At 46.5% G+C, this 26,083-nt stretch overlaps 1 protein-coding gene across 3 annotated transcripts; it reads right to left on the minus strand.

The window, feature by feature from the left end:
• Positions 1 to 1,352: 1,352 nt before the first annotated feature.
• doc2g (double C2-like domains, gamma) lies at positions 1,353 to 24,052 on the minus strand. 3 transcript variants are annotated; one of them, XM_064334875.1, is made up of 11 exons: positions 23,869 to 24,052; positions 22,234 to 23,099; positions 19,486 to 19,565; positions 19,081 to 19,155; positions 15,719 to 15,828; positions 14,246 to 14,372; positions 12,161 to 12,217; positions 10,461 to 10,585; positions 6,106 to 6,187; positions 5,721 to 5,817; positions 1,353 to 4,335 (listed from the first exon to the last, which is right to left on the minus strand). In XM_064334875.1, the coding sequence occupies exons 2-11, from the start codon at positions 22,610 to 22,612 to the stop codon at positions 4,205 to 4,207; spliced, it is 1,263 nt and encodes a 420-aa protein (XP_064190945.1). In that variant the 5' UTR covers positions 22,613 to 23,099; positions 23,869 to 24,052; the 3' UTR covers positions 1,353 to 4,204. The 3 variants fall into 3 exon arrangements, with proteins under 3 accessions (XP_064190945.1, XP_064190943.1, XP_064190944.1); XM_064334873.1 differs by having other exon boundaries at positions 12,161 to 12,220; positions 23,869 to 24,044; XM_064334874.1 differs by having other exon boundaries at positions 12,161 to 12,220; positions 23,865 to 24,044.
• Positions 24,053 to 26,083: the final 2,031 nt, after the last annotated feature.

Here is a 26,083-nt window from a genome sequence, read left to right on the forward strand (position 1 = left end):
ATTTGACCCAGCACGTTATGGCATTAGTATCTTGCACATTTATAACAGGCATTATATTATATTATATATAGATTATATTTTAACATGTAAAATGTTAAAATATCAGCTGGTGAGTCAAGAATTTAAATGAATGTAATGTCCACTGCAAAGTGTGCTCTACTCTGAGGTGAATGGAGACAAATAAGAACCAATGAGGACTGAAAATGTTCCATGACGGCTAGTTGTCAAAACATGTTGTAAAACACAGGTCACCTTCCATTCTGGCCACTGCGGTTACAGTGCCATGACATTGAAGGTTTCTTTATCTCGCAGTAAATGGAAAACACATTTATACTTCCTTAGCTGATGCCCTTGCGGCTAGCATTATCCTTTTTTATTTTTGTAAACAAATTCACTATTTTACAGCAGCATATTCACAGAGGCAAGTTTTAGGGTTTCCCCCCCCCCCCTTGAATCAAAGTTCTGGCCCTTCAGATTCAAGGGCATAAACGCAGTGGTTCACAAGGGATTAAAAAGCTATGACCTACAACTTGGATTCCGCTCTGGCTCCAACAGCTATCTCTGTTTTGCAGGAGCTGAACCTGGGTCTAATACTTCAGGAGAAGCTATACCAGCAATTTAGTATCTATTTACTTGAGCAAAATTTCACTGAGGAAAAAAAATAAAGTACTGGAAACATGAAAAATGTCCTGATATCACACCTAAACAAGCCCTGTTTATTCAGCGTCATTACATCCAAACATCCGTCCCCATTTTCTAAAATGCACTCTGCTGTCTCACCGCTGTAAAATATGACTGCAGCTAAATGCTAATGTTATTATTCTCATTGCTCAATGCATTATTTGGAAAGATATCAAGAGAGTGTAATGGCAGACTGGTGGCAGTGTAATATAAAGCTTGGGGAACGGGGGGCTGGAGATTCCCAGGTGGCACACTGTTGTACTAGTACCCTTAAGCAAGGTGATTTGCCTGAATTGCTTCAGTAAAAATATCCTCCTGTATAAATTGATGGTATGTTAAAAAATGAATTAAAAAAAGCCATCTACTTCACACTGGACAAGGGCATCTGCAAAGTTTGCAGAATGTAAGTGAAAATTAAAATTTTCCACGAACAATTAAAGTCCACTTACAATTAAATCAGTGGTGTTCTTGGTGTTCTCAAGTAGCGTTTTCCATTGTGTTGTTGACTTTCTCCAAGCCAGAGGGCGCTCATATGTAGAATACCATTCCTGTATGTTCTACGACTTTATAGTCAATTAAATTCATGGAAATTGTTTGTGTGTCTGCACATTGCGTGCTAATTAAATGTTGAGGTCAGTTAGCACGACACAAACCCAGGCTTCACAACGCTGTTCAGATTCAGTTTATTTGAGCTGTAATTACATAGAACCACCACATGATGGCAGCCATATCACATGTTCCACGAAGACAGTCGGGTGACAGTACAGGGCAGCGACTGGGGTACGCACACACCTTTTCCGTGAGTGAAACGTTTGCATAATGCTGCTGCGAATTTCAGCTAGGCTCTTTCACACATTTTCCAATTTAAATCCTTTTAAATCATTTTGTTCCTGCATCGTCCTCCTTTAAAGAGGAGTCTGAGACATCATAAAACGGCAGTTGAGATTACAAAACAAGCAAAAACATACTAGTATGATGAATTAAAATCCAGTACCCTGAATCACCCAGTACAAAAAAAAGAAACAAAAGAAACTAAATTAACAGCAAATTGTGCAGCTGTAAAAAAAACAAAAAAAAAAAACATAAATGATAAAACAAATAATGCAATGTTATTACTATCAGAGAAATAGGGCTTGCAATACAGCACCCTTCACACATGCATGGCTGTACCATGAAACAATGTCTGTGGTAACTGCCGCACTCAGCAGTTTAAAGTTACAGTGAGAGAGAGAGAGAGACAGAGAGAGAGATAGAGAGAGAGAGACAATCCTCTTCATGCTGGATTCTGAAATGAGCGTTTGCATTACTGACGACACACACATCACTATTCCCAAGTGCATAGAGGCACAGGGAGCGGTCCCGTGTGCCCATGGATGTGCTTCTACAGCAGGGTGCGTCAAACTCGTGGAACTCAAGGGCCTGCGGGCCCTACCCAGGCCCTGCTACCGTCCTGTAGGTTTGGGTTCTCTCGCCCATGCGTGCCCGCAGTGTGGTGCCACCCCATACCCGGGATGGCATGGACACTGCCGAGTCTCTCCATTCACAGTAACGTAGGGCTGGCGCAAAAATGCCACTGTGGTCCTCAGCGGTACCGTCACAATATAATTGCACACCAATTTTTTTTTTTTTTTTTTTTTTTTAACAAGCATAAAATGAAGCCAAATGCAATAGCCAAACAGAACCATTCGATGTTCAAAACCAAAAGATGTTTTCATTTTTTTTTTCTTTGTTGGGAGGACAAAAATAATGTCTGTGGGTGTGTTTGGTGTGCTTTCATTATTATTTTTTAAACCCCAGTTCATTCTCTTTCTTTCGCCGCATCGGAGAAGATTGCCAATGCGCTGAGCTTTTCCAGTTAGGCTGCGGCTCCCCTGCTCAGAATCGCTGTGACGCGCTCGGATCTGAATGTAGTCCACGACTGTCCCCAAAGCACCGCCTCAGTCTCTTAAAGGGCCGGTGCAGCGGGACTCATCCTGCGTGGCAAAATCCCGTCTTCACCCAGAATCCAGGGCAGAGAGAAGACGAGTCCTCCCAGTCCCACAGGCGGCCTAATCCTGCTTCCATGCTGGATGTCCTTGCAGTCTGAATTCAGCATGAACACACACACACACACATGCACATGCACACACACATACGCTCACACACACAGATGCACACACACGCACACACTTGCTCGCATGCACGCACGTGCACACGCACATGCACACGCACACACACGCTCAGGCATGCGCACACACAGAAAGTGCTGTGCTGTACCCCAAATCCCACCCCAGAGGCATAGTACTCTCTTTTCCTCCTTCATGGCCTGATACAGGTTCATTACAGCATCACAGCAACTTGAGCATGTTATACTGATGGAAGAATGTACCTCACCTTGTATGGCTTAGATGTACATTAAATATGTAATAAATAATACAATATATAATATTTCTATTAATGTAATATTAATGTATCCTCAAAAAATAGAACTGCAGTCTCTCTCTCTCTCTCCATTCCTCCCTTTCGTTCTCTCTCTGCCTCTCTTTCTCACTCTCTCACTCTCTCTCATGCTCCTCGCTGCTTACAGCTGAATGTGCATGCTGACGGACGGGCGGACGGACGAACTCGGTACACGGACGGACACAAAGACGATTTGTGGAGAGGCACACGGACGGACAGACAGACAGACAGACAGACCCACGGATTTTTACAGAGCGACCGGATAACTCGACGGGGGGGGGGGGGGGCACGCACGAAGGAAGGGGGCACACACAGCCGCGTGCGAGAACAGATGGGGATGCGTTGTGCTTAATCTTGTGCTGCCGAAACGACTGCAGTCGAATTGACGGAGGCTGTAATTAGGACCCGCGATCACAGCCGGCTGTGGTAACCCTTTACACAAAGTGTCCCTCTCAACACTCACGTATAAGTAAGCAACTACCGTGCAAATTACACACACGTACACTTAACGACCGTCCAAACTCATTTCCGAAGTTTAGGTGTGCATGCTGGAGTCGGGGGGGGGGGGGGGGGGAAGGAAAGGCGTGTAACATTCACGATGACGCCGGCGAAATCACGAACGTGAGCGCAAATTCGAAGGCAGGCTCGGGGAAACGCTGTTTCCGAGGCTGCTGAATCAACACAAACATCATCCACAAAAATAACATCTGAGTGTGCATTTTAAAATGTCCGTAAAAAAGACACTTAATATAAACTGTTGCCATTAATATTATTATTATTATTATTAGTATTATTAGTATTATAATTATTATTATTGCAGCTACTGTGCAGTGGGTAATTAGCCAGAAGATATATATTTGAATTATCTGGATATCATTTATTGTTAGTTATTATATATATTTGTGTGTGTGTGTGTTTTTGTGGGAGGAGGGGGGGTTTGCATCAAGGTGTGTTCCTGTATGTGTGCATGCCTGTTTGTTTGTATGTGTGTGTGTGTGCGTGTGTGTGTGTGTGTGCGTGCGTGCGTGCATGTGTGTATGTGTGTATGTATGTGTGGGTGCGTGTGTGTGTGTGTGTGTGTGCATCAGTCACTGCTGGGGGCACACTGCTGTGTGAGAGTATGCCAGTACTCCACTTTCTTCCCCGCGTGCTTCAGACACTCGAACCATTGCTTCAGCCTATCTCCTTTAGCATTGATTCCCAGCTCCACTCCTCCTGAGAGAGTGAGAGAGTGAAAGAGAGAGATGTTGAGAAAGAGAAAAGGATAGAAGAGAGAGAAACAGAAGGGGAGGGGTGAGTCTTATTATTCCAGAAAATGGATGAAAACAATTGATCACTCATTCCTCTGCTGCCTGCTGCTGTAGAGCATTCCAAGACTGAGCCTGCCACTGTTACTGAGAGCCCTGTGGGCTTGCTGAAGGGACGGACAGGTGCAGGGCGGTCTGGTGGAGGGGCTGTCCCACACCCCTGCAGGGGCTGTCACAAAACCTGTCTCTCCACCTCCCCCAGGGACCCAGGCCTCTCCACGGCGCGTCCAATTTACCGGCACCGCCGATCGATTCTTCTGCTGGCGCACTGTCACAGAGAAACCCACACCGCAAAATGCACATGTACACACGCACACACACACACACACACACACACACACACGCATGCACACACACCTACACACACTCACACGGACACACACACACACACACACACACACGCAGCTGTTCCATTGTGGAACTAGCTACACCAGGGCATCTGCCACACAGACCAGGCTCTTCCCACAGCCAGGTGGTCCAGGAGAATCACCTCAGAGGGAACACAGGCCACCATGCATCTCTGTCAGCCCCTAAGCAGAACGGACACAGACACTACCTCTCTGTCTCCGTCTCTCATCTTTTCCGTCTGTCTCTCCTTCTCCTCTATCCCCTGTCCACCGCTGTGTCTCTCCCCCCTCTCCACCTTTCTGTCTAGCCTCGTATCCACAGGTTATAAATACTTTATATGCACATGAGACGAGGCGGCACCTGTTCCGCCCCCTTTGCCGAGCTCCTGATCGGACCAGCGAGTCTCACTGCGAATAAACGCATGCCTTAGTAAGCACAGTGACTCGCTCTGGCACTGGTACTGCTTGAAATAAAAATAAAAATACTCACAGCCAGAAAAACGACCGTCTGAAAGCATAATTATCACAGCCATAGACAGTTTTCTCAGGCCTTCTCATTTATGCGAATCACACATTCTGTGTCATTTATAGCCCCACAGATGAAAATAGCATACGGCTGATTATTCATATACAGTCATTTCCACCGCAGGAATGGATATGGCCCCAAGCCTTTAGTTGTTTTTTTAAATTTCCTGACTGCTCTCCAATGTATGGAACTCACAACTTCCTGTCCTATTCACTTCACTGACGCCATACCTCTCAACTCCACCCCCCCCCATCCCCTGAGGATCCCCTCCATCTCCTTCCACCCTTTCACACTCTCCTCATCTCTTCCTCTCTCACCTTCTTCTTCCACTTCTCGTTCTCCACTCGCCCCCCACCCCCCCCACCCCCCCGCAGCTCTCCCTCCCCCCACCCCCCTCCTCTTCCTCATTCCCTCTCTCACCTATGAAGTCGTTGCTCATTCCCAGGTCATAGTCCCACACCGAGATCTCCAGGGTCTTCTTGGCCAGCTGGTCGTGCGGAACATCGTACACAAACTCCTGTAGGGAGAGCGCGGTGAAGGATTTGACGGCTCGCACACACAGCCGGTGAACGCAGCCATCGCAGATGGAAGAATCAATCTCATCTCGTGAGCGCGGCCTCCTGGGGCACACCATGACAAATCCCTCTAAAATGCTCTGGCGATAAGAATCAGCTGATTATAGGAACCAAATCAACTGGAACACATGCCGAAGCACGCGAGCCACCAGTCCTCGGTTGTGGTATTACGGTAAATTGCCATGCTGTGGAATAAATCTTTACTGGGTAATGAGGAAAAAGGGCCGAACCTCATTGAACTCCGGGTTGAGCGTTTTCTTCTTAACAGACGTTTTGTTCTTGGATTTCTTCCCCATGTCAGGCTGCAGTATTCTGGGAGAGAGGGTGTTCAGTGAGAAAGAGAAAAAGATGGCTATTTTTTTTTTCCACACAAAGACCTATAAATATCCCAGGTCTAAAACAGCATTGCGCTTCAAATTGATCACTGTAATTATATTTTCCTCAATAATACCCGATTTTCCTTTAATTTGTGTTTCCATTTCAGTGCCTTACTTATTTCATAACGCTGTATTTTTAGGTTTATATTGCCTCTTCATTTTTTATGTTGTTTATGCAGTAAAATGATCAGTGATGAATCAACACTTCTCTACTGGATGCATATGTACTCTGTTAGAGTTGAATTAACACTGGAGATTTTACTGTGGATCCTGTTGTGTGATATTTTATTGTATTTGTGTTATGTGTTATGACCTTTGGCAACACAAACGTATGGTCGCCATGCCAGCAAAACAAATTGAAATTTAATCTAAAAAAATAGAAGAGAGTGGGCGGGGAGAAGGCATGAGGACGGTGGAATTGCGAGAGAAAAATAACAGGGATTTTCATCATTCCACAAAATCAAAGCCAAAAAATCGATCAGAGAGCGTTCCTCCCCAGCCGAGAATTTCCCAGACGCAGACGGAGCAGAAGAAAGAGAGGGGGCGAGAGGGCGATGGAGAGAAAGAAAGAGAGATTTATCTCTTTTCCCCCGGGGCATACCACACGCTCACCCTGCTCATCTGCTCACTTACTTTGTAAAGGAGAGGGTGCACAGCAGTTTGCCCCCCCCCCACCCCTCCCAGCCCCAAACATCTCTCTTTCTGTTTCTCGCAACCTGCTGTGATACCAGTCGGGTTCAGAGGGGAAAGGGCTTTCAGGCATGAAATAGGCCCTTCCTTGAACCTCAAACAGAATACATCACTATCAATGAGAGCTGAAGAAACAGCCAGACACACTGACACAGCATGGACTGAATGTTATCGAATGTACTCAGTTAATTTACTTACATTTACAAAATGTTTTCATTTCTTTCCACAAGAGCAATCTGTGACAATTACACTCTCAGATGAAAGGGTTTTAAAAGGCCCCTCAGCGATTCCATAGAGACACCTACCCCCAGAACAGTTCAGTTTGGGAGATTTCACACTTTTCACACCTACCATAGAGGGTTCCATAAAAAACTAAAAAGGGTTCCACTCAGGAGACCAGCCAAAGGGCCCTTTTCATCTGAGAGTGAAAAAAATACAATGGGGTAGTCATTACCATGAGACCAAGTGAAAGAATAAATTCTGAAAAACAGACACGCAATCCCAATGTCAGGACATCCTGTTAGGCCGAGCGGCTCAGCTCTGGAGCTGAGATGTAAGACCACGTTAACATTCAGAGGGACACCTTGTGCATCGTGTCAAGCATGAGGCAGAAGCAAGCAGGGAACCTCTAGAAATGTCTTCCTCTGCATATGCTGAATGCCAAGACCAGAGGGGCCATCCCTGGAGAGTTTCTTTTTTTTCCCCCCTCTGTAGTTGAACTTGCGGTGTGATGGATGAAGCTGTTACTCACACTGACTCTGGAATCGGTCAGATGTCCTCGGTTGTATACCAAGCTCTATTCCCTGTTCCCTCAGTGTCAGAGTAGCCTAGAGCAACTCCCGGACTAATTCTGCTGGACAAGGAAAACCGGTTCCTGTTATGCACAAATGACCTGGTTCTGCAGTCAGTGAGGAAGAGCTGCTGGAGCAGTACTGTCAGAAACGGGCCCTGGTAGTTGATCAGGGTCAAAAAAGCAGTTATAGTAATCCAGAAGAAAACTAGATCATTCCAATGTTATACCATCCTTGGTCATATGTTCAAAAAAAGTTAACAGTTACCTGTTAACAGTTTCACATCAAATGACATTAAACCTTTCAGTAGTTTTCCAGCCTCAAGCTTTACCATCTGGTCAATTTTCACAGCATTGACTGACCCTGTATTAAAGTGGGCTAACTGACAATTTGGTTCCAACTCTGAACTATTCAAAGCCACATTTTACTATCTCATGAATGGGGAGTGCATTTCTGTTTTAAACACTTTGTCATGACTAAAGAGAAACAACCAAGGGATGCTACTAGTAGGTTTGCATGTGCCGTGTCTGAAGCATTTTTCCGTTACGTTGGCAGTTTGTTTGGAGCTATAAATACATTCTAAAATTGTTCGTGAGACATGTTTGTTTCGCACTCATTCTAGAATGAATGAGAATCTAACCGGAAGGGTCCCTGAACATTCATGACACTTTGTTTGCGGGTGTAAATGAAATAGCAACAATTCATGCTTTTCAAAAATTGATTGTTGTATGATAGACAGGACTAGGAGTCTGTACAGTATATGTCAGAGGCCGTTAAACAGCAGCTAAAAAGAAAATACATGCAGAGATTGCTAAGGGTGTTTTTGTCTTTCAGAGAATTTAGGTCAAATGAATTATCCTTGACAGAGAGAATTAAAGAATTAATGTTCAGGAAACCCTGAACCCTCCAGACCCCCCAGACCCTCCTCGGGGAATAAACAACCCCCCCCCCTTCTCAGGAAGTGAAGTTGCAAATCTCACTGGTTTTTACTACTTCCCCTGACTTTTTAACATCACCCACCAGGCTCTATCAGGGACAATTGATGGGTCTCCATTTTTATGATAATTTCTGACATCAGAAAAGGGGAAGTATTGATGGCAAGTAAGGTAAGTAATAAAATGCCATTTCTTTCAGCCGTGTGATTGGTAACGCTGCTCAGTATTTATGACACCTCATTTGAAATACCTGTCTGCGATTCAGCAGCCGGGTTCACACCAGTCTAAGGTGGCAATGCGTCACCTCGGATGGCGCACGGTTTAGGGCTCTAAAGGGGCAGCCTGGCACTGGCTGTAGGTGAGCAGCTTTCTCGCGGACGTGACGACCGCTCCGCTAACGTGGGAAGGCAGTTCTCGGGGGGGGGCGGCGAATCGCAACGTGCGAGATCTTGTCGGCTGGAAACTTCCAGAGTGTGAGATTTTATTTCGAGGAGCGCTGTGCGTTTTGTTTCGGAGCTGAAGTGTTTCTTTGCAGGTGCGGTAGACTGGGAGTTGGGGGCTGGGGAAAAAGGGAGCTCGCATCGAGTGTAGCTGGGGCGATTGTTCATTGAGTGAGGGCTGGGGAGTGCTCCATCACACAGAGGGGAGGGACGGAGGGCATAAAAACAGTTTTATATCACGCCTACATCAAGCTTTATATCAAGCATTCATCGCCATCAAATTATGACCCATAAATATAGTCCCCATATCCTACATTCAAGTCTTCAAACGAACAAAGTTAACATTAAATTTCATTTAAAAAGATAACTGCTGAGGCCAAAGCCTGACAACTAAATCGTAATATCCCAGGCTTGGCAGGAACATGGCCAATATCGAACGCAGGGCTTCGCTAGACTTCACTAAACCTCCCGCACAGCCCACTGAAACAGAGATACAGCCCCGCTGGGGGCTGCTTTTTCCCAAGGCCGGCCCCGCGTCGCTGCCGCCTCCCGGCTCGTGGCTGCGCAGAGCGGCTCCCGGGCCCCGGAATCACCCTGCGGCTGATTTAGTGCCGGGGTCTGAAGGCACCGATCCCCCGACCCCACCACCGCCGGCGCCGCCGCCGCGCACCACATCAAACACAATAGCGGGGCAATGACACCACAAACACAAGGCAATCCCGCCACGTCGCGGAAATCCTGTCTGCGGCTCATAAATCATTCACAGCGGTGGAGGGGGGAGGGGGTAAAAAAAACGTGCCCCGATGTGGAGGAGACAGAGTGCTCAAATCGGCACTCCATACGCCAGCTACTGGACTGGGCGGGGGAGGGGGGGGGGCGGGGAACGAGAAGAGGGAAAGAAAAACGGTTCTCTTGGTGTTTAGTAATAAAGAACACACTCTGCCGAAAAAAACAGCGCACAAGCGCTGGAGGTAAAGAATGCCGTAAAGCCAATTCCCCGCTCGCTCATCCCGAACAGTTCTTGCGCTCTGTCGCACATTCACTTCAGCAGCGTTTTACTGGCATGGCAAATGCACATTTCTGCCGCAAAAGTGCGTCATAATTCCCAGATAAATCCACAGAAAGAGTTCACGGATAGTTCACAAATATCACATTGAAAATAGCCACCAAAGAGCGATAAAATACAGCAAGGTTCAGCGGTAGATAACAAAACAATGAGGAAAAAAAGACGAATAATATAAAAATAAAATCATAAAAATAAGCTTTGTGTATAACCACTTCCCATCCCACCTCTCTCTGTCTCTCTCTGTCTCTCTCTCACTCCCTCTTTCTCTCTCTCTCTCCCCACTCACATCTTCACGAAGGGATCAGAGTATCCGTTAGAGTCCATGGCAGCCAGGTGAGCGCAGCGCACGATCCCCACGACGAGAGCCTGCTTCTCTGTGTTGTAAAGCAGAGACACCAAGATACGGCCCCGCTGAGGGATGAAAGACAGATCCCTTAGTAAACATCAGGCCCCCAACGCTGCCGCAGCACAATAACACCAACAAGAACAACAGCAAAAACGGCTAGCAGTCCTTTAGCTACACAATAAGAACAGGAAAAACCAACTAGCAGTTTTTGAGCAAAGCAATAAGAACGTAAAATAAACAGCAAGGGATCATTTAGTAACACAACAAAAACATGAAAAAACAGCTGGCAATACTTTAGCAACACAATAAGAACAGAAAAAAAACAGCCAGAAATCTTTCAGCATCACAACAAGAACAGCAAATAAATAGCTAGCAATCCTTTAGCAACAAGATACTAATGGCGAAAATGATCGACAAGCACTAAGGCGACACAATGGCTGCATTCCATTTTGGCAAAACACTGACTTAAATGTCGCATAATAAGGCAGGAAGTAAAAATGATTTGGCAGCATGAGACATATCCTTCACCAGGTAGGAAGTGCCATAAATCTCAGCAATGTCCTTAAAAAGGTTCACTTCCATTAAAGCAATTGCACCCCGTCTCACTGGGGCCCTTGTGAACGGGCGGGGACACCGGAAGGCGTTTTATGAGTGCGGTGAACGGTGGCACCAACAGAAACGTCAGGCCCTGGAACAAATATTTGGTATTTGTTCTTTCCGCAAAACCGTAAAAGACAGAGTAGTACAGAAAAGGAGATAATGAGAAAAATGGCAGACTTGATCATAAAATACTGCATTTACTAAGTTAAATTTATTAGCAATTAATGGAAAGAGATGTATTCTTGGGAAGTACTTCTTGCTTCTTTATTTAGACAGTCCTTCCCAGGAAAACATTCCCAGTTAACCCTGCGCCCCCCCATGCCAACGCTGCTAGTGGATGTAATTATGCCTACAAATATATACTTTTATTGTAATACACATTTATTAGGTCAGATTCTTTTTGCCATTCGTAGGGTATTCCATAAGATTATCCCCATCCCCATACTAGCCCACAGAGCTCGCTAACATACTTTAACCAGCAGACTCTGGGGAATATAGGTCGGAAGAACGGGTCAGGAAAAAAAAAAATATCATGGAGCTCACTAGCTAAAGAGATTGTTTTAAAACGTATTTTTTTCTTTTTTTTTTCTTTAGCTTTCAGACCGTAAGCCCTCTGTGGCAAATAATCAGCTCCCAGGCAAGACGCACAAATGCAGAGCGACGTAGACCTTCCTAGGCGGTTACGTGAGCGAAAGGTTACCGTGACGCTGCAAAGGCAGCTGTCTCCGAAGGCAGCTGCCTACCTGGGCGACAAGGTAGCAGGCGGCCGCCTTCGAAAGGGAACGCAGCCAATAATAGCAACAGAAAAACAGCCAGGCGCTCACATGACCCTGTCAGTGACAGCCAGAACAGGAACGGTGACAATGATGGCCCTACGAAAGCATCGATGATGACAACAGTAATGCTGACAACAATGAAAACATAAAGCACAGTAACTGCAATAAAAAACAACAACAACAACAACAACAACAACAATAATAATAATAATAATAATAATAATAATAATAATAATAATAATAATAATAATAATAATAATTCACCTCTTCCTCTGCCACAGGTGTGCCTTGCTCTTGGTTTTGGATATTCATCTCTCTGTTCTGCTGAGGAGATAGGAAAGAGGGAGCATAAACACTAAAATAGTTCCCCACTTGCAGACATACACGTACATTTACTGTACACGCCCCCCCCGCCCCACCCCCCCAACACACACACACTTTTGCACCGAATGGTTTCAAGAATTTGTGGTAAATATTTTTGCATGATACACACAGAGAAAATGTTGCCCTGGCCCTGGATGTCCCTTGGCAGCCCTGATTGGAGGGCATATTTCAGTCCATCCACCCCGCTGCTACTCTCACTGTCTCTCAGCCTTGTTATCAAACAAGCAAAAAGTATCGCCAGCTATGCATTTCTGTTTTCATGTACATTGCTGCATTAAATCAGTCTCATGAGATTAATAGTGCAAGTGTTGGTTGTTTTGCATCGATAGCTTTGAGGTCTGATTGCGGCAGCTAGCTTGCAGTCTTCGCGAGGAAGCAAGGGAGAGGAGGCAGGGAATAAGCTAGGTACCACAAGTAAGCAAAACCTTGCTCTTTATCAAATGTTTCTTTGGCCTGCACTGTGCTGAGGTGAACTATTTTCATTTTCATTTAGCAAGCTATCCTGGTCTTATTTATAGCTAGCTATCTATCTACCTTGCAGCTGGGCTCATTCAGGCATTGCGATTTTGCAAAACACGTGCGCAGAATTATGTAACACATTGTGAAAACGTGGGGGGGGGGGGTTCATAGCTATTTTAAAAGTTCATTATTTTCCAAAGAAAAAAAAGCATTGCAATAACATTTCCTTCACCCTTATTCTGTTATCCTGTCATCAGTTTTTATGGTTAGTTCTACAGACCACTGAACATAACAGATGAATGAATATCATATTCAGCAGCAAGAGAAAAAGAAAAACGTTTGAAAAAATATCCGACTATGGAACAACAAAACAACTGACAAAAGTATGACTGCAGCAAGGTCAACACACCCCTAGTGGTTACTGTCACTGTGATAGGAGAGTGATTATGTAACTACTGGTGAACAGCATGGATGATTCCTCAAAGTCTAAATAAAGACACACAAATTGCAGTATTTCTTGTTTTTTTTGACCTGCCTTTCTTTCCACGCTGTTCTTCAGTATTGATTATCATTTACTCTCTACAATAAATCACACTTAATTGGAAACTCTGAACACAGTAATTTCTCGCAAGTTGTAATTATTACAAAGCACAGGCTTTTTACATCACTATTTTTAATTTGTGTCTGTTTAAAGATGGCAGGGCACTGAATGAAATTGTCATTGAAACATTGAAAGAGAATTGTGCGACTGAAAAATGCCTTTGGTTTGACTGACACAAAAAAGATTATCTAAATGTCAAATGGTACACCCTTCTCTCTCACTCCCCCCACCCCCCTTTTCCCAGTCACTCTCTCGGATTGAGATTCAAATTGAGAGCGTTTTTTTTATCTCATCCTAGCGATCTACGCATTTCCCTGTTTTTAATTGGCAGTATAATTTCCTCCTGCTTCTCCTCAGCTGATTCGTTGCGAGTGCTCCGGTTCAGGATGGCTGGTCTGCAAATCGATGGTTTGCTGATGTATATCACTTTAGCCTTTACTGTAAATTAATCTGAGGCAATTAGACGAAAGGCGCGTATGCAAATACTCCCCCGTGTCTGGAGGTTGGATTACCCACCATGGCACTTTCAGAACAGCGATTGCACCTCTGTCTGCAACCTGTTTAGTGTGTTTTTTAGTGCGTGAAAAATATCCTCCATGCTATTTTTCAACCGTACTGCGGCCATGCTCACGCACTGTTGTTGTTATGGAACAAAAACATCAGCAAAACTTCCCCCCTTCTTCTTTTTAATTAACCTTCGGTCCAAAACGGACGTTTACTTTTTTGAAGAATAAGCTTGTGAATATACTCAGCGAAACCCCACAAATAACATTTCGCCTACTTAACAACTTTCTCATCCAGTGTACTCAACAACTATACTCAATAGTAGGCAAGTGGGCAGATTCAGACACGGCCATTTGCTTTGAACGCACAGTGATGAGCAGCCATTGGTTTAGCCTCCTTACCTGCGCCTGCCTCTCCAGGCCCATGTTGTACTTCTTGGTCTCCCCGAATCTCAGCCTCTTCAAAGCCACCATCACCTCCCCAATGAACTCGTTGCGCCCCAGTCTGTCCATATCGCACACACACAGCCTGTGACAGAGAGTCGACACGTACACCACAATTTGATCCAATAATTTGTGAAAAAAAAAATAGGAGCATAAGAATGTTTGATGACATATCCCTCTAGGGCCCATCATTTGACACACACACACACACACAAGTCAACACCTAATGCACCTGGAATCATCACTTAGAGCACTGGACCGTAATATTGATTTCAATCCTTTTTTAAAGAAAATTAATTTCCACATTGTATTTTTCACTATGCCACCGTCCCAGAGCACCAGCAGGCAGAAAGTCAATATCACAGGATATTAAGAACATCCAGGAGATGATAAAGAGTGTTTATATGCCAGGGTTTCTTCCCTAAAAACAGAAGATCGTGTCTGTGCCCCCATGATGCTCCACTGTGGCCTGTGAACAGATATTTTTGGGTATGGAAGCTAAGACTTTAGAGTGAGACAGTGACTCCGAGGAATAGAATATATGCTTCTCGACTGCTGCTCAAGCATGTGCCAACTGATCAACTGTGCTACAGCCTAGCTCAGATTTTAGATATTTATTCAATTAGTATATTTTCATATTTTCTTTGTCAGTGTATTAATGCTTCCTGTCTTCGCATACAAATGGCTGGACGTAACCCAAACGCTTCAGTTAAAAGTTAAAAATATTTTCCATTCGCACACTATATTCTGTAAGCTTTTTTTATTCGCGCTGTCCCAGGATTCACAGTTCCTTTCCCCCGTCAGAACGGGCGAAGGCCGAGAGAGTACTCGTGACGCTAAATAAATCCTTCAGCCTCAGCGAGTCTGTCGCCTCCCTCTGCGGCACTGGGGCCCGGAGCTCAGCCGGAGCGGGCGCTGCTGGTTAACATGTTCCTCCCTGGTCCGCGCTGCGCCTGGTGGCGCGGTCGGTTGGCGGGAGGGGGGGAGGGGGGGAGGGGGGGAGGGGCCCTTGCTCCCGCTGCGACTGTTGTGCCTGAGCGCGGTTGGCGGTCGCGGCAGGGGGAGCGGACGCCATGTTGGGCCCCGCGTCTCAGCCCCTTGATGCCACGCGTACACGGCGGCGGCGATACTGTGAGTCAGCCAGGCGCTACCCGGTGCGCTCTGAGTACTTTTGAAGGGGGTGCTGAGAGCTGCGAAAATGGTTTGAGAGCTTAGGATGAGGGGGGGAGCGGGGGAGTATGGGAATTGTAGGCAGGACCTGAATGACTGGTCAGGAAAGGTTGGGGTGGGGGTGGATGGAGGGGTGGTTGGTAAAGAAGAGATGCTAGTCGTTGTAGCTATTACGCCAGTGAACAGGTAAACAGGCAGAATTGAAGTCAGCGCGTGAGTATTTAGGAAAAGAGGGGCATGCTGGGAGTTGTAGTCCTCTACCTGAGTGTTTTGGTGGTCATGTCAGCAGCAGTGATTCCGTGGTAAATCAAAGTTTCATTCCACACCGGGTTCAGGGTGTTCTTCAGGGTCTTGGTCCGCAGTTTGTTTGCCTGAGAGATGTTGGGGCGAAAAGGGAGAGAGCGAGAAAATGAGAGGGAGAGGGGGAGGTAGAGAAAGAGGGGGGAGAGCAGAAGGGAGGGAGCTTCGGTAATCTTTTAGCCTCAAGCAATTCTTCACCATCTCTGCATCTGCTTACCTACTTTATAGAGTAGAGAGAGGAAAACAGCACCCCCGCCCCATCCCCCTCGAAAAAAAAAAACTGAACAACACATTCTATCTTCCTATCGCTCACAGACCTGCTGGTTGTGGAACCAGGCCCGGATCCAAAATCAAGTGGAATGGCCGTGTGTCACCAGAGCAAATTGCGTGTGGGCAGATAGTAAACACAGTGATTAAGCAGTGCAGGGGAGCGGCATCGCATACTTACGGGGCCACTGTGTTATTAATGCTTTTGGGGCGATGACTAACTCCCTCACTTCACGGACGTGGCTATATTCAACACCCGCAGTTTACCGCAGTCAGGGGGTAATCGCAGCAGGTGTGTTTTTTTTTTTTGCTCGGAGGGACACCCCCCCCCACCCCCGATGAACCCGGGGCCCAGGCCACAGCGTGAGAGGAAACGTCTTCCACCCCTCTCGCTTGATTGGCTAATTTTCCGCCGTAATCAAGATGGGTTCATTTAGCATCGTCCGGGAGCGTTTTGGGGGGGGAAATCCAAAAAGCATACGGGAAGCTTACCGAGGATTTGTTCACAATCCTCGCAAGGGCACCTTGATCCCCGTGTTCTATTCCTTTTCTTCCTTTTTTTCCTTATATTGTTTTGGCTCTGTTCTCCCGTTGAGCCCAGCATTGTTTGTTCAGCTTTGGTAGCTTCAGGTCTTTAGCGCTGTGTTTAGTGTTGTGGAGCGCACCCCCCCCTCCTGGTCCCCCGCCCCGTCTCATCTCATGCCATCCCCCACTTCCTGCCCCAATTTAAGTTCAAAGAATGTTGCTCATATTATTAGTAACTGTGCGTAAGGTGGATTCTACAATATCCGTGTAGTTGACCAAAATACATACACGTGGAAATTGCTTGAATACAAATCTGAATTTCTGTATGGTCTGTGTGTGTTGGCCTCCCTGCATCGTCTTACTAACGAGTCAGAGAGTCCTGCTCTACTGTACATTGTATCCCTCGTGTACCTCCGTGCGTGCTTCCCTGTGTTTGTGTGCGTCTCTCATACAGTGTTTCTCTCTGCCTCTGCGTATGAATGTGTTTGTTGCGACGGCTTTGCTGCGTTTTGGCGGCTTCGCTGCGTTTTGGCGGCTTTGCTGCGTTTTGGCGGCTTTGCTGCGTTTTGGCGGCTGGCGCGTTGCGTCCCGCAGCTTTGAGTCGCGGCGAGCCTAAGTCACGCCCGTGGCGGTATCTCCGCCGCCTTAGAGCGCCGCCGCTTACTCCTCCCGGCGCTCACGTTTCCGCACGCGCCCTCCTTTATCTCCCCCTCTTTCTCCTCCTCTCCTCCCCCTGCCTCCCCTCTTTTCCCCCATCCTTCCTTCTGAACCGCGTGGTATGTATCCATTTTTTCTCCCCAAAGCTTCACTTCCTCCTTCACGTCTCCTTCCATGCTGTTCCCCGCTTTCCATAAATATTTCACCCCCCTCCTCCCCTCCTCTCCCCTCCTCTCCTCTCCCCTCTCCTCTCTTTTCCTCTCCCCTCCCTCCTTTCCCTCCTCTCCTTCCCCTCCCTCCTCTCCCTCTCCTCCTCTCCTCTCCCCTCCTCCTCTCCTCTCCCTCTCCTCCCCTCCCCTCCTCCTCTCCTCCCCTCCCCTCCCCGTTCCCCGTTGCTGGTCCCCAGGCTTCTCTACCCGCTCAATCCTGTTTTCTTTCACACTTGCTTCCCTATGCGCAGAGAGCTAAACACCCGAGCAAGACTCTGACTCAGAGATCACGTTGCCGTGACGGCGAGCAGACAGCCAGCATCCCCCCCCCCCCCCCACCCCCCCACCCCCCCACCCTCGACTGCACTGCCTGGTCGGAATGCCAATGCACCGCAGCCCCGACACGCCCGTGGATTCCGGGCTCTGAGCGGGTGCCAGTGTGGGTAATGGCCAGAGCTTGTTTTTTTATCATTCGTGCGAGAAACTCCGCTGTCTGTTCCGCTGGACTCCCCCCCCCTGGGGGAGATCTGAAGGGGGGTTGTCCGTGCGTTCCCGGCATGGCTGAGCCTTATGACAGCGGAACAGCACGGCTGCGGGGTGTTTTTTGTATTTTTTTTTTTTTGTTTTTTTTTTTGGGACATCATGCATAGGCGTCAGGCGCAGGTGTTCTGGTGTTGTTTTTCGTGGCTGGTTGTGGTGTCGGTGTTCACCGTCCCCAGTGGCGACGAGTCAAGGTGATTTAACGCTCCGTCAGACGGTCAGCGTAACCTATTTGTCGATATTTACGTTGCCTATCGCAAGGTCTCTCTCCTTCTCTCTCTCTCTCTCTCTCTCTCTCTCCCTCTTTCTTTCTCTCTCTCTCCTTCTCCACTCTGCCGTTGACGTGCTTTGTGTAACAATCCTTCCTGTTTCCATGACAACCACCTGCTGCTGTCATCCCCTCGTCTGTCTCTCTCTCTCTCTCTCTCTCTCTTTCTATCCCTCTATTCCTCCCTCTCTCTCTCTTTCTCCATCCCTGCTTCCCACCCTCCTCCTTTCGCTCTCTACCTCCACTCAACAGTGTGTGGGTATTTCAAGGTCATTGCAGGTCAGGCAGAGATAGAGAGATAGTGACAGAGGGAGAGGGAGGGAGGGAGAGATACACAAGGAGGAATACAATAGGAGTGAGAAGGAAAAATAGCCTGAGAGGTAGCAGACCACCTTGGTCTTGACTCTACCTGCACGACTCCATCCATGCCGATGATGTCATTGGCCATCCGTGCCAAAGCCTCAGAATGATCTCTCGCTGTCTCTCTCTCCATCTCTCTCTCCCTCCTCTCAAAAATGGTTTCTATAATTCACAGAGTCTACGGCCTCTCACTCACACAGCTGTAATCCAACATCTTGTTGGCACCAGCAGGTTCTGCCATCAGACAGAGCAAATGGGACACTCTGGGGTTCTTTAAGGCACATAATCCAAAACTGTGAGCAGCAGACATTGTAGCCTCTCAAAATGTTAAATTGAGGCAGAGCTAAAAATTGGATTGCAATATTGAGGGGGGGTTAAAGCTCCATGAGCCCAAAGCTCGGTGGAGCTATAATGTGTTAGCAGTGACATCCCTGAACCGGTTGTGTCAGGTATCCTTAATTACAAAAGGCAATCTTAATAAAAATGTTGATTATTACCTTGCTAGCTCCTGGTAGGAGATGCAGTTTGACGTAGGGGTCGGCAAGACCGTTGGAGTCCATGGCCTTCAGGCCCTGAAATGAAAACAGCGACCGCATCAGACTTCTTACCCAGTTTTAATCAAACCGAATATGGTAAAATGTTTTACAAAATTCTCAATACTTTTCAAGGACAGAGCACACAGCTGTTAGATATATTCTGGGGCTTGGTGCGTTTAATGAGAACAAGTTATAACACAATTTTGTGTTACATTATTGTACAGTACCGTAAACTTACTCTTAGTACAGCACAGTGGCGATGTGTATATGTGAAGTACAGGGAAGTGTGAAGTATACATGCCTTAAATAGGGATGCCTCAGGGAGAAAGTTACAATAGATAGAACAGAGTATAGTTAATCACCTACCTTCGCTTTGACTATAGTGCAGTGCAGACAGTTACTCTCTTGATCGAACAGCAAAGTGAATTCCAAAGTACCCAGATACGCTGAAACACACAATGACAACAGAAGAATGAACACTCTTCGGTGCATTTGACTACAGCCTGCCGCAACTACTAAGAACTGCAGGCTTAACGGTGTCCTCATCTGAACTGATTTTTTTATTAATTCTTTTTTTTTTTTGGAATGATTCCTCTTTTCTTCTTTTTATATTTTACTTCATTCAATTTCAAAATAAATCAATACGTTCACCATCCAACTGTACAGCACAAACTCAATCCATTATATTGATGTGTGTGTGTGTGTGTGTGCTTCTGCCAGCCAGCATCACCAAAAGGTGTTCACGCTCTCAAATGTACTCTCTTCCATACATCAATATTCTTGTGCCCATCAACCAGACATTATGCAGTCCTCAAAGGAAACATGATGGTGACACAATACTTGTCAAGTCGCTATTTAACTAAAGTTAAAAACATGCTGTAGAATTGCCAAATTCTGACGCAGAACAGCCAAAAGTGGCCTTGCTGTTCCACCTCCACCCTTGAACTTCCCCGCGTGGACTCTTCTGATGCTCTAGCCCCGGGGTTAGTGAGGAGTTTGTCAGCCTACGGACCACACAGTACTACAGGAGATCAGGAGAGAGGCCTGGCTCTCACTGATAAAAAGCGGTGGGGGGTGTGGGGGACCAGCACATGCCTGGCATGTCACTGGAAGGAGCTATCGCAGCAGTTGCCCTGCCTGACTTAAACGCTCTCCTTCGGCAGGACGAGACCAGCTACGCCCGAGCACTGCGGACTCCCGGTCATAGCTGGCTAACCGTATAGCATGTGATATGCATTTACCGCTCAAAAAACATAGGCATTTTAGCCTAACTAGATGTAGACAGTATTATTCAATATTTAAATTTTACTGTATTTCAATAGACTATTTTCCTATTTTCCTACTTAATAGCTGGCTAATGCCACAGCCCAGCCTTCGAACCTGGAGCCATAGACCCCCTGCCTGCGCTTTTTACTCAGCTTCCTGCGCTGGGCTATGTAAATTAACACAATCAACAGAGGGGTTTTGAACATGCAGGTCTATGCAAATCAGATCAGATTACCAGTGTGCACAAGTGACAGTTTCTAATTAAAATGTTTTTTTTTCCTTCATTTTTCCATTAACACTTTCAAGAAATAGCTCAAATTTTCCATGTGAGTAACTTATAAAAAAAAAATTAAAAAAAACAAGTGTTCTGGCACAGAAGCTTCAGGGATGGGTCACAGTGAGCCTCTGCGGACACCACAATAAGATATGCTGCTGTGCCTTATTGCAGGGAAATCATCCCCAGCATGAAATCAGCCAAAGCTGTGTACTGAATAAATCCATGCTTCGCCTGAGCAGAGCTAGAGATTGGATCTCAGGTAATCCCATTCCGGCACAGGTAACAAACTATAAGACTACCCCCCCCCCCCCCCCAACTGGATGAAGCGATTTTTCATTGAACACAAACAAGGAAAACAAAGAAATATACTTCTGTGTTTACTAATGCTTGCAAGCGCAAAACCCTACACCCACATGCAAGGAAAATGTAAAATTATGGAAATGTAGAGCTCCCCCCCCCCCCCACAGAGCTCTTCAGCCACATGTAAGTGCTCCACTGAAGTACTGCTGTCAGCATTCAATTCAAAAAGCTTTCGTGCGTAGGCTTTTTTGAATTAGCTTGACGTACTGCATTACGTAATCAGCAGATAGGAATTATGGGTGCGCCCCACCTTCCACCAGTCCAAATTGAAAGTACCGGAGATGACTGTACCTTATTTTTTTCCCCCTCTCTTTGAGCTCATGATTACATAGTCAGACAAACGATCATCACATTGAATCGATGCAGGTGGCTGTGTACAGTAAGTACTCAGTATTTCCCTAAATACTCACAGTTGCCTGAATTCATGTAATGTGGTAATTGGTCCAATTATGTATTTAGGAGTAAAGATGAAACAAAAACCAGAAAACATCTCTGTCATTCCAGGACCGCTGATGCTGGTGAATGGGTGAATGGAATTATGGTTAATGTAGTCCTGGCATCTGCGGCTTCTGTCCCTGTTTGTTGATTGATGTATGTGTCTTAAGTTAGTCTCGTCCTAACTGAAATCCTACAAACGCCAGTGGTTTTGTAGTCAATAACATGTGAGAACTCCTTCAACTCTCAGCAATAGTCACCAGAGCGTTTAATGCTTACTTCCTAGCAATGGGGGAACTAACATTTTCAGGGTGAGATCATATAATGTCCGTGCTTTTATGAACACACATTGAAGTAGACACTGTCTGACAAGGGGACACAAACCAGACTCCAACATCCTCACAAAAAACCCAGCAATTGTTTTTGATAAATGGAAAAAGGAAGCCACTGTGAGCAAACCACAAAATTACAAAATGTAGCTTACTTTTGCATCAGCACCAGAAACACACAAAGACACACACAGCTTTACAAACCATATATAGACTGACAAAGTTACGCATGAAAGTTAACATTAAAGTACCAATGTACTGATGTATGGCCAGAGCAGTGCATGCCCAACTACACATTGAATGCAATGGACGGCAACAGGCAAAACCAGTGTGACACACACAAACGCACACACACACACGCGAAAAACAACTTCAAACGGACACGTGGGCTCACGGACGCACAGAAACCAGCCAGCGACCAGCGACGCGAAGATGGAGCCGACTTACTCTCGTCGTCGTCATCGGAGTCCGCGACTTCCTGCGTCTCCCTCTCCTCCACCTCCTCCCTCTCCCTCTCGCCCTCCCTGTCCCTCTCTCCGTCCCTCTCTCGGTCCTTCTCCGGCTGCCTCTCTCTCTGCGGCGGGGGGGTGGAGGGGAAGTCGCGGAAGCGGGGGAAGAAGTCGGAGATCTGCGGGATGGGCAGGATGGGGCCGGGGCACACGTTGATGGCGAAGTGCTCCTGCATGGAGATCTTGACGGGGGACGGGGCGGGGGACGGGGACAGCGGGGGGTCGGCGGCGGGCAGCGAGAGGGCCGAGGAAGGGTTTCCGGGCGGCGAGCGGGGCAGGAAGTGCGTCTGAGGCGGGTGCGGTTTGGACAGGCTCATCGCCGGGCGAGAGGCGGGCAGAGAGGGTGGACGGTCGGAGAGAGAGAGAGAGAGGTGGACGGGTGGATGAGGAGGGGAGGACAGAAGGGTGAAAAGGGTGGGGAGCAGAGAGGTGTGGACATCTATCTATCTCTCTCTCTCTCTTGCTCTCTCTTTCTCTCTCTCCCCCCCTCCTCTCGAACCCTCACGTTTTCTTCAGAGCTCTGTCAGTCAGTATAGCTGTTCTTTTAACCCTCTCTCGGTGGGTATAAGTGCCTGATGAGTCACAGAATGTTTTTACCGTAGAGTCTAATATCTATAACTGTGTAATATTAACTGTCCCAGGGCACTGTTAACGGACTGTAGTGTAGCTGCTCTGTCTGTACTGTACTGAGTTGGCTCTTTCTCTCAGTGCAGTTTTAATGCACTGTTGTTCCCTCTCAGTCCCTATATCTAATATCTGTACTGTAGAATGTACAAAAGGGATTTTGTATGGGGAAGATGACACCTGAAATAGAAATAGAATACACAATAATAATAATAATAATAATAATAATAATAATAATAATAATCATCATCATCATCATCATCATTTTATTAATACAAATATAGTGAATGCAGAACTCACACACACAAACACACACACACACACACACACACACAGAAAATATTCCCCATATGCAAACACGCACACATATAAATAAATAAATATATATATACACACTATGCCCCTCATGGTCTAACTCATGGACACTAGACACACACTCATATTAGACAGACACATACATAACACAAACAAACACACACACACACACGCATACACACACTCACATACACATTCATAGACAAAAACAAAATATGCACAGTTACAAGCAGCGGATAGATAGATGCACTCAAACACATACACAGAGGCATGCACATGCCTGCACACACACATACACACACATACTCACACACACACACACAATCACGGACACAGACAAAATACGCACACTTTCAAGCACCAGATAGATACCCTCAAACACATACACACAGGCACACACGCACACACACAAGCACGCATGTGCACACACACACACACACACACACAGACATACACATACACACACACACACGCACTCACAGACACAGACAAAATACGCACATTTTCAAGCACCAGATAGATACCCTCAAACACATACACACAGGCACACACGCACCCACACAGGCACACATGTGCACACACACACACACACACTCTCACACAGACAGACACACACACACACACACTCACCTACCTAAAGACAGTCTTCATCTGCTTCGTTGCTCCATCTTCGCTCACGTCCTCTGTCTCTCTCACTGAAGAACAGCTGCTGCTGGATTGAGTCAATATACCACCCCTCTCTCTGTCTCACTCTCTCTCTTTCTCCCTCCCTCTCTCTCGCTCTCTCTCTCTCTCTCTCTCTCTCCCCCTACTCTCTCTTTTCCCTCCTTCTCTCTCCTCCCCCTCCTACAGTCATGACGTTCTCTTGCTAAATTCTCTCAGCGTGTCTGTGAGTGGAGCTCGAAGCCCTCAGTCCCGTCCCCTCCGGGTTCTGCTGGAGCTGCTTACGCACGGTCCTCTCACAAGCATGCTTCAGACAGTCCTCCTCTGTCAGGTTCCACAGCACATCTTTCCTCAATTAACACGCTTCAGTAAGGAGGTCCTCCTGTACAGAGAAGTAGCCGTACTGTATTTGTATCGAACAGATAGTCTTACGGTACTCATGTGTTACACAATGAAAGTCTCAGGACATTTGAGTCTGACTGAGTTTATACAGTTCAGATAGTCTTTCTGTATTTTCACAATCAAGACAGAAAGTATAGATCTGTTTACATAGTACAGAGAGATAGTCTTGATGTGTATATATAGTACAGATATGCTTCCTACAATTACATATTACAGTGCTATTTTATTTTCATTGTACGAAGAGTTTTTTCTCAATGGATTGGAAGTGGAACATTCATGCAAATATAACGGATAGTTTTCCTGTAGTTCCACAGTACAGTATAACATAATATATGATAACATCCCTCCACTAGAGCAGGAACTCAGAATGTCAAATTAAATTGAATTATTTGAATGTACGCCACGGCAACAGCTTCAGCTCATATGTGGGGCTACCTGTCGTAGTACAGTACACAACGAGACTGGTGATTGGACGTTGTTTCCCATGTTTGACCCTGGAAATGATGCTCTGTGGAGCCTAATGGGATGTGGCTCTTCCTCATTCCTCCTCTTCCTCCTTTCTCTTTTCCCACCAGTGACATTGACCTGGGTTCCATCAGTGGCCATTTTGGCAGCAGTAGGCCCCACTGGACCAATTCTGACCAGGACGCCTGGGTTGGATTCTGGCAGAACCTCTGGAAGCTGTGCTAGAAGACCTCAGACCGCAGTAGGATTGGTTCGGTTGGGCGCAGCTGAAGGTATTCTGTACAGTAGAGGGCATTCTCAGCGGTTCTGCGCGGCGCGGTGCAATTTGCTACGGGGTGACAGTTTGAGTTCTCGCCTCGCTCTGCGGCGCCGGGATTAGACCTGAGCCTCCTGGAGGACGATGTCGAGATAGCGTCGCACCGGCACGCGCGCAGCCCGGCCCAGCCCAAGCCACAGCTCAGCATCTTTTTCAGCAGATGTTTTTCTTTTCTTTCTTTTCTCTGCATCTGACCCAATTAAATTTGCTGCCATTGCTATTATATTGTAGTCGCCCAACTCCCCCTTTCTTTCTTTTTTTTTTGCCTTTGTACTAAAATGATTAAAAATGTACACTTTCTTTCTCGAGACAGATGACGATCCAGCGATGGATGGTGGGAGCTCTTTTTCCGATCTCCGCCCTCCTCCTCCTCACGTTCCTCTCTCCCTCTCTCCCTCTCTCCCTTCTTTTCTTTCTCTCTCAGCAGTGCCGCCCGAGCCAGCGCTAACGCCGCCGGCTATTCCCCCCCGTGCTAACGGGAGGGATGCGGGACAGAGGGGCCGAGGAACAAGGGGCCCAGCTGCGACAAAATCTGTCATGCGTGCAACCGCAGAGAGAGAGAGAGAGAGAGAGAGAGAGAGAGGAACAGAGGGATAGGAGGAGAGAGAGAGAGAGAGAGAGAGGGAGGAACAGAGGGATAGAAAGAGAGAGAGAAGGAAAGAGAGAGAAAGAGAGAGAGAGTGAGTGAGATGGAGAGAGAGAGGAACAGAGGGATAGAAAGAGAGAGAGAAGGAAGAAGAGAGATGAGATGGAGAGAGAGGCAGAGGTGGGGGAGAGAGAAGAAAGAGAGAAGGAAAAAAAAATGGAGAGATGGAGAGGGAGAGACGGTGCTATTCTATTTTATTGAGGAAACATTAATATTACATTAATAAATGTATTATAAATGATGTTATATTATATTATGTATTATTATACATATATTATGTACATCTAAACCATACGGGTTGAGGTGCATTCCACAATGAGGGAGGGAGAGAGAAGGGTAGAAATAGAGTGAGAGAAG

Source organism: Anguilla rostrata, chromosome 5, assembly GCF_018555375.3.
Source record: "Anguilla rostrata isolate EN2019 chromosome 5, ASM1855537v3, whole genome shotgun sequence".
Lineage (NCBI taxonomy): Eukaryota > Metazoa > Chordata > Actinopteri > Anguilliformes > Anguillidae > Anguilla > Anguilla rostrata.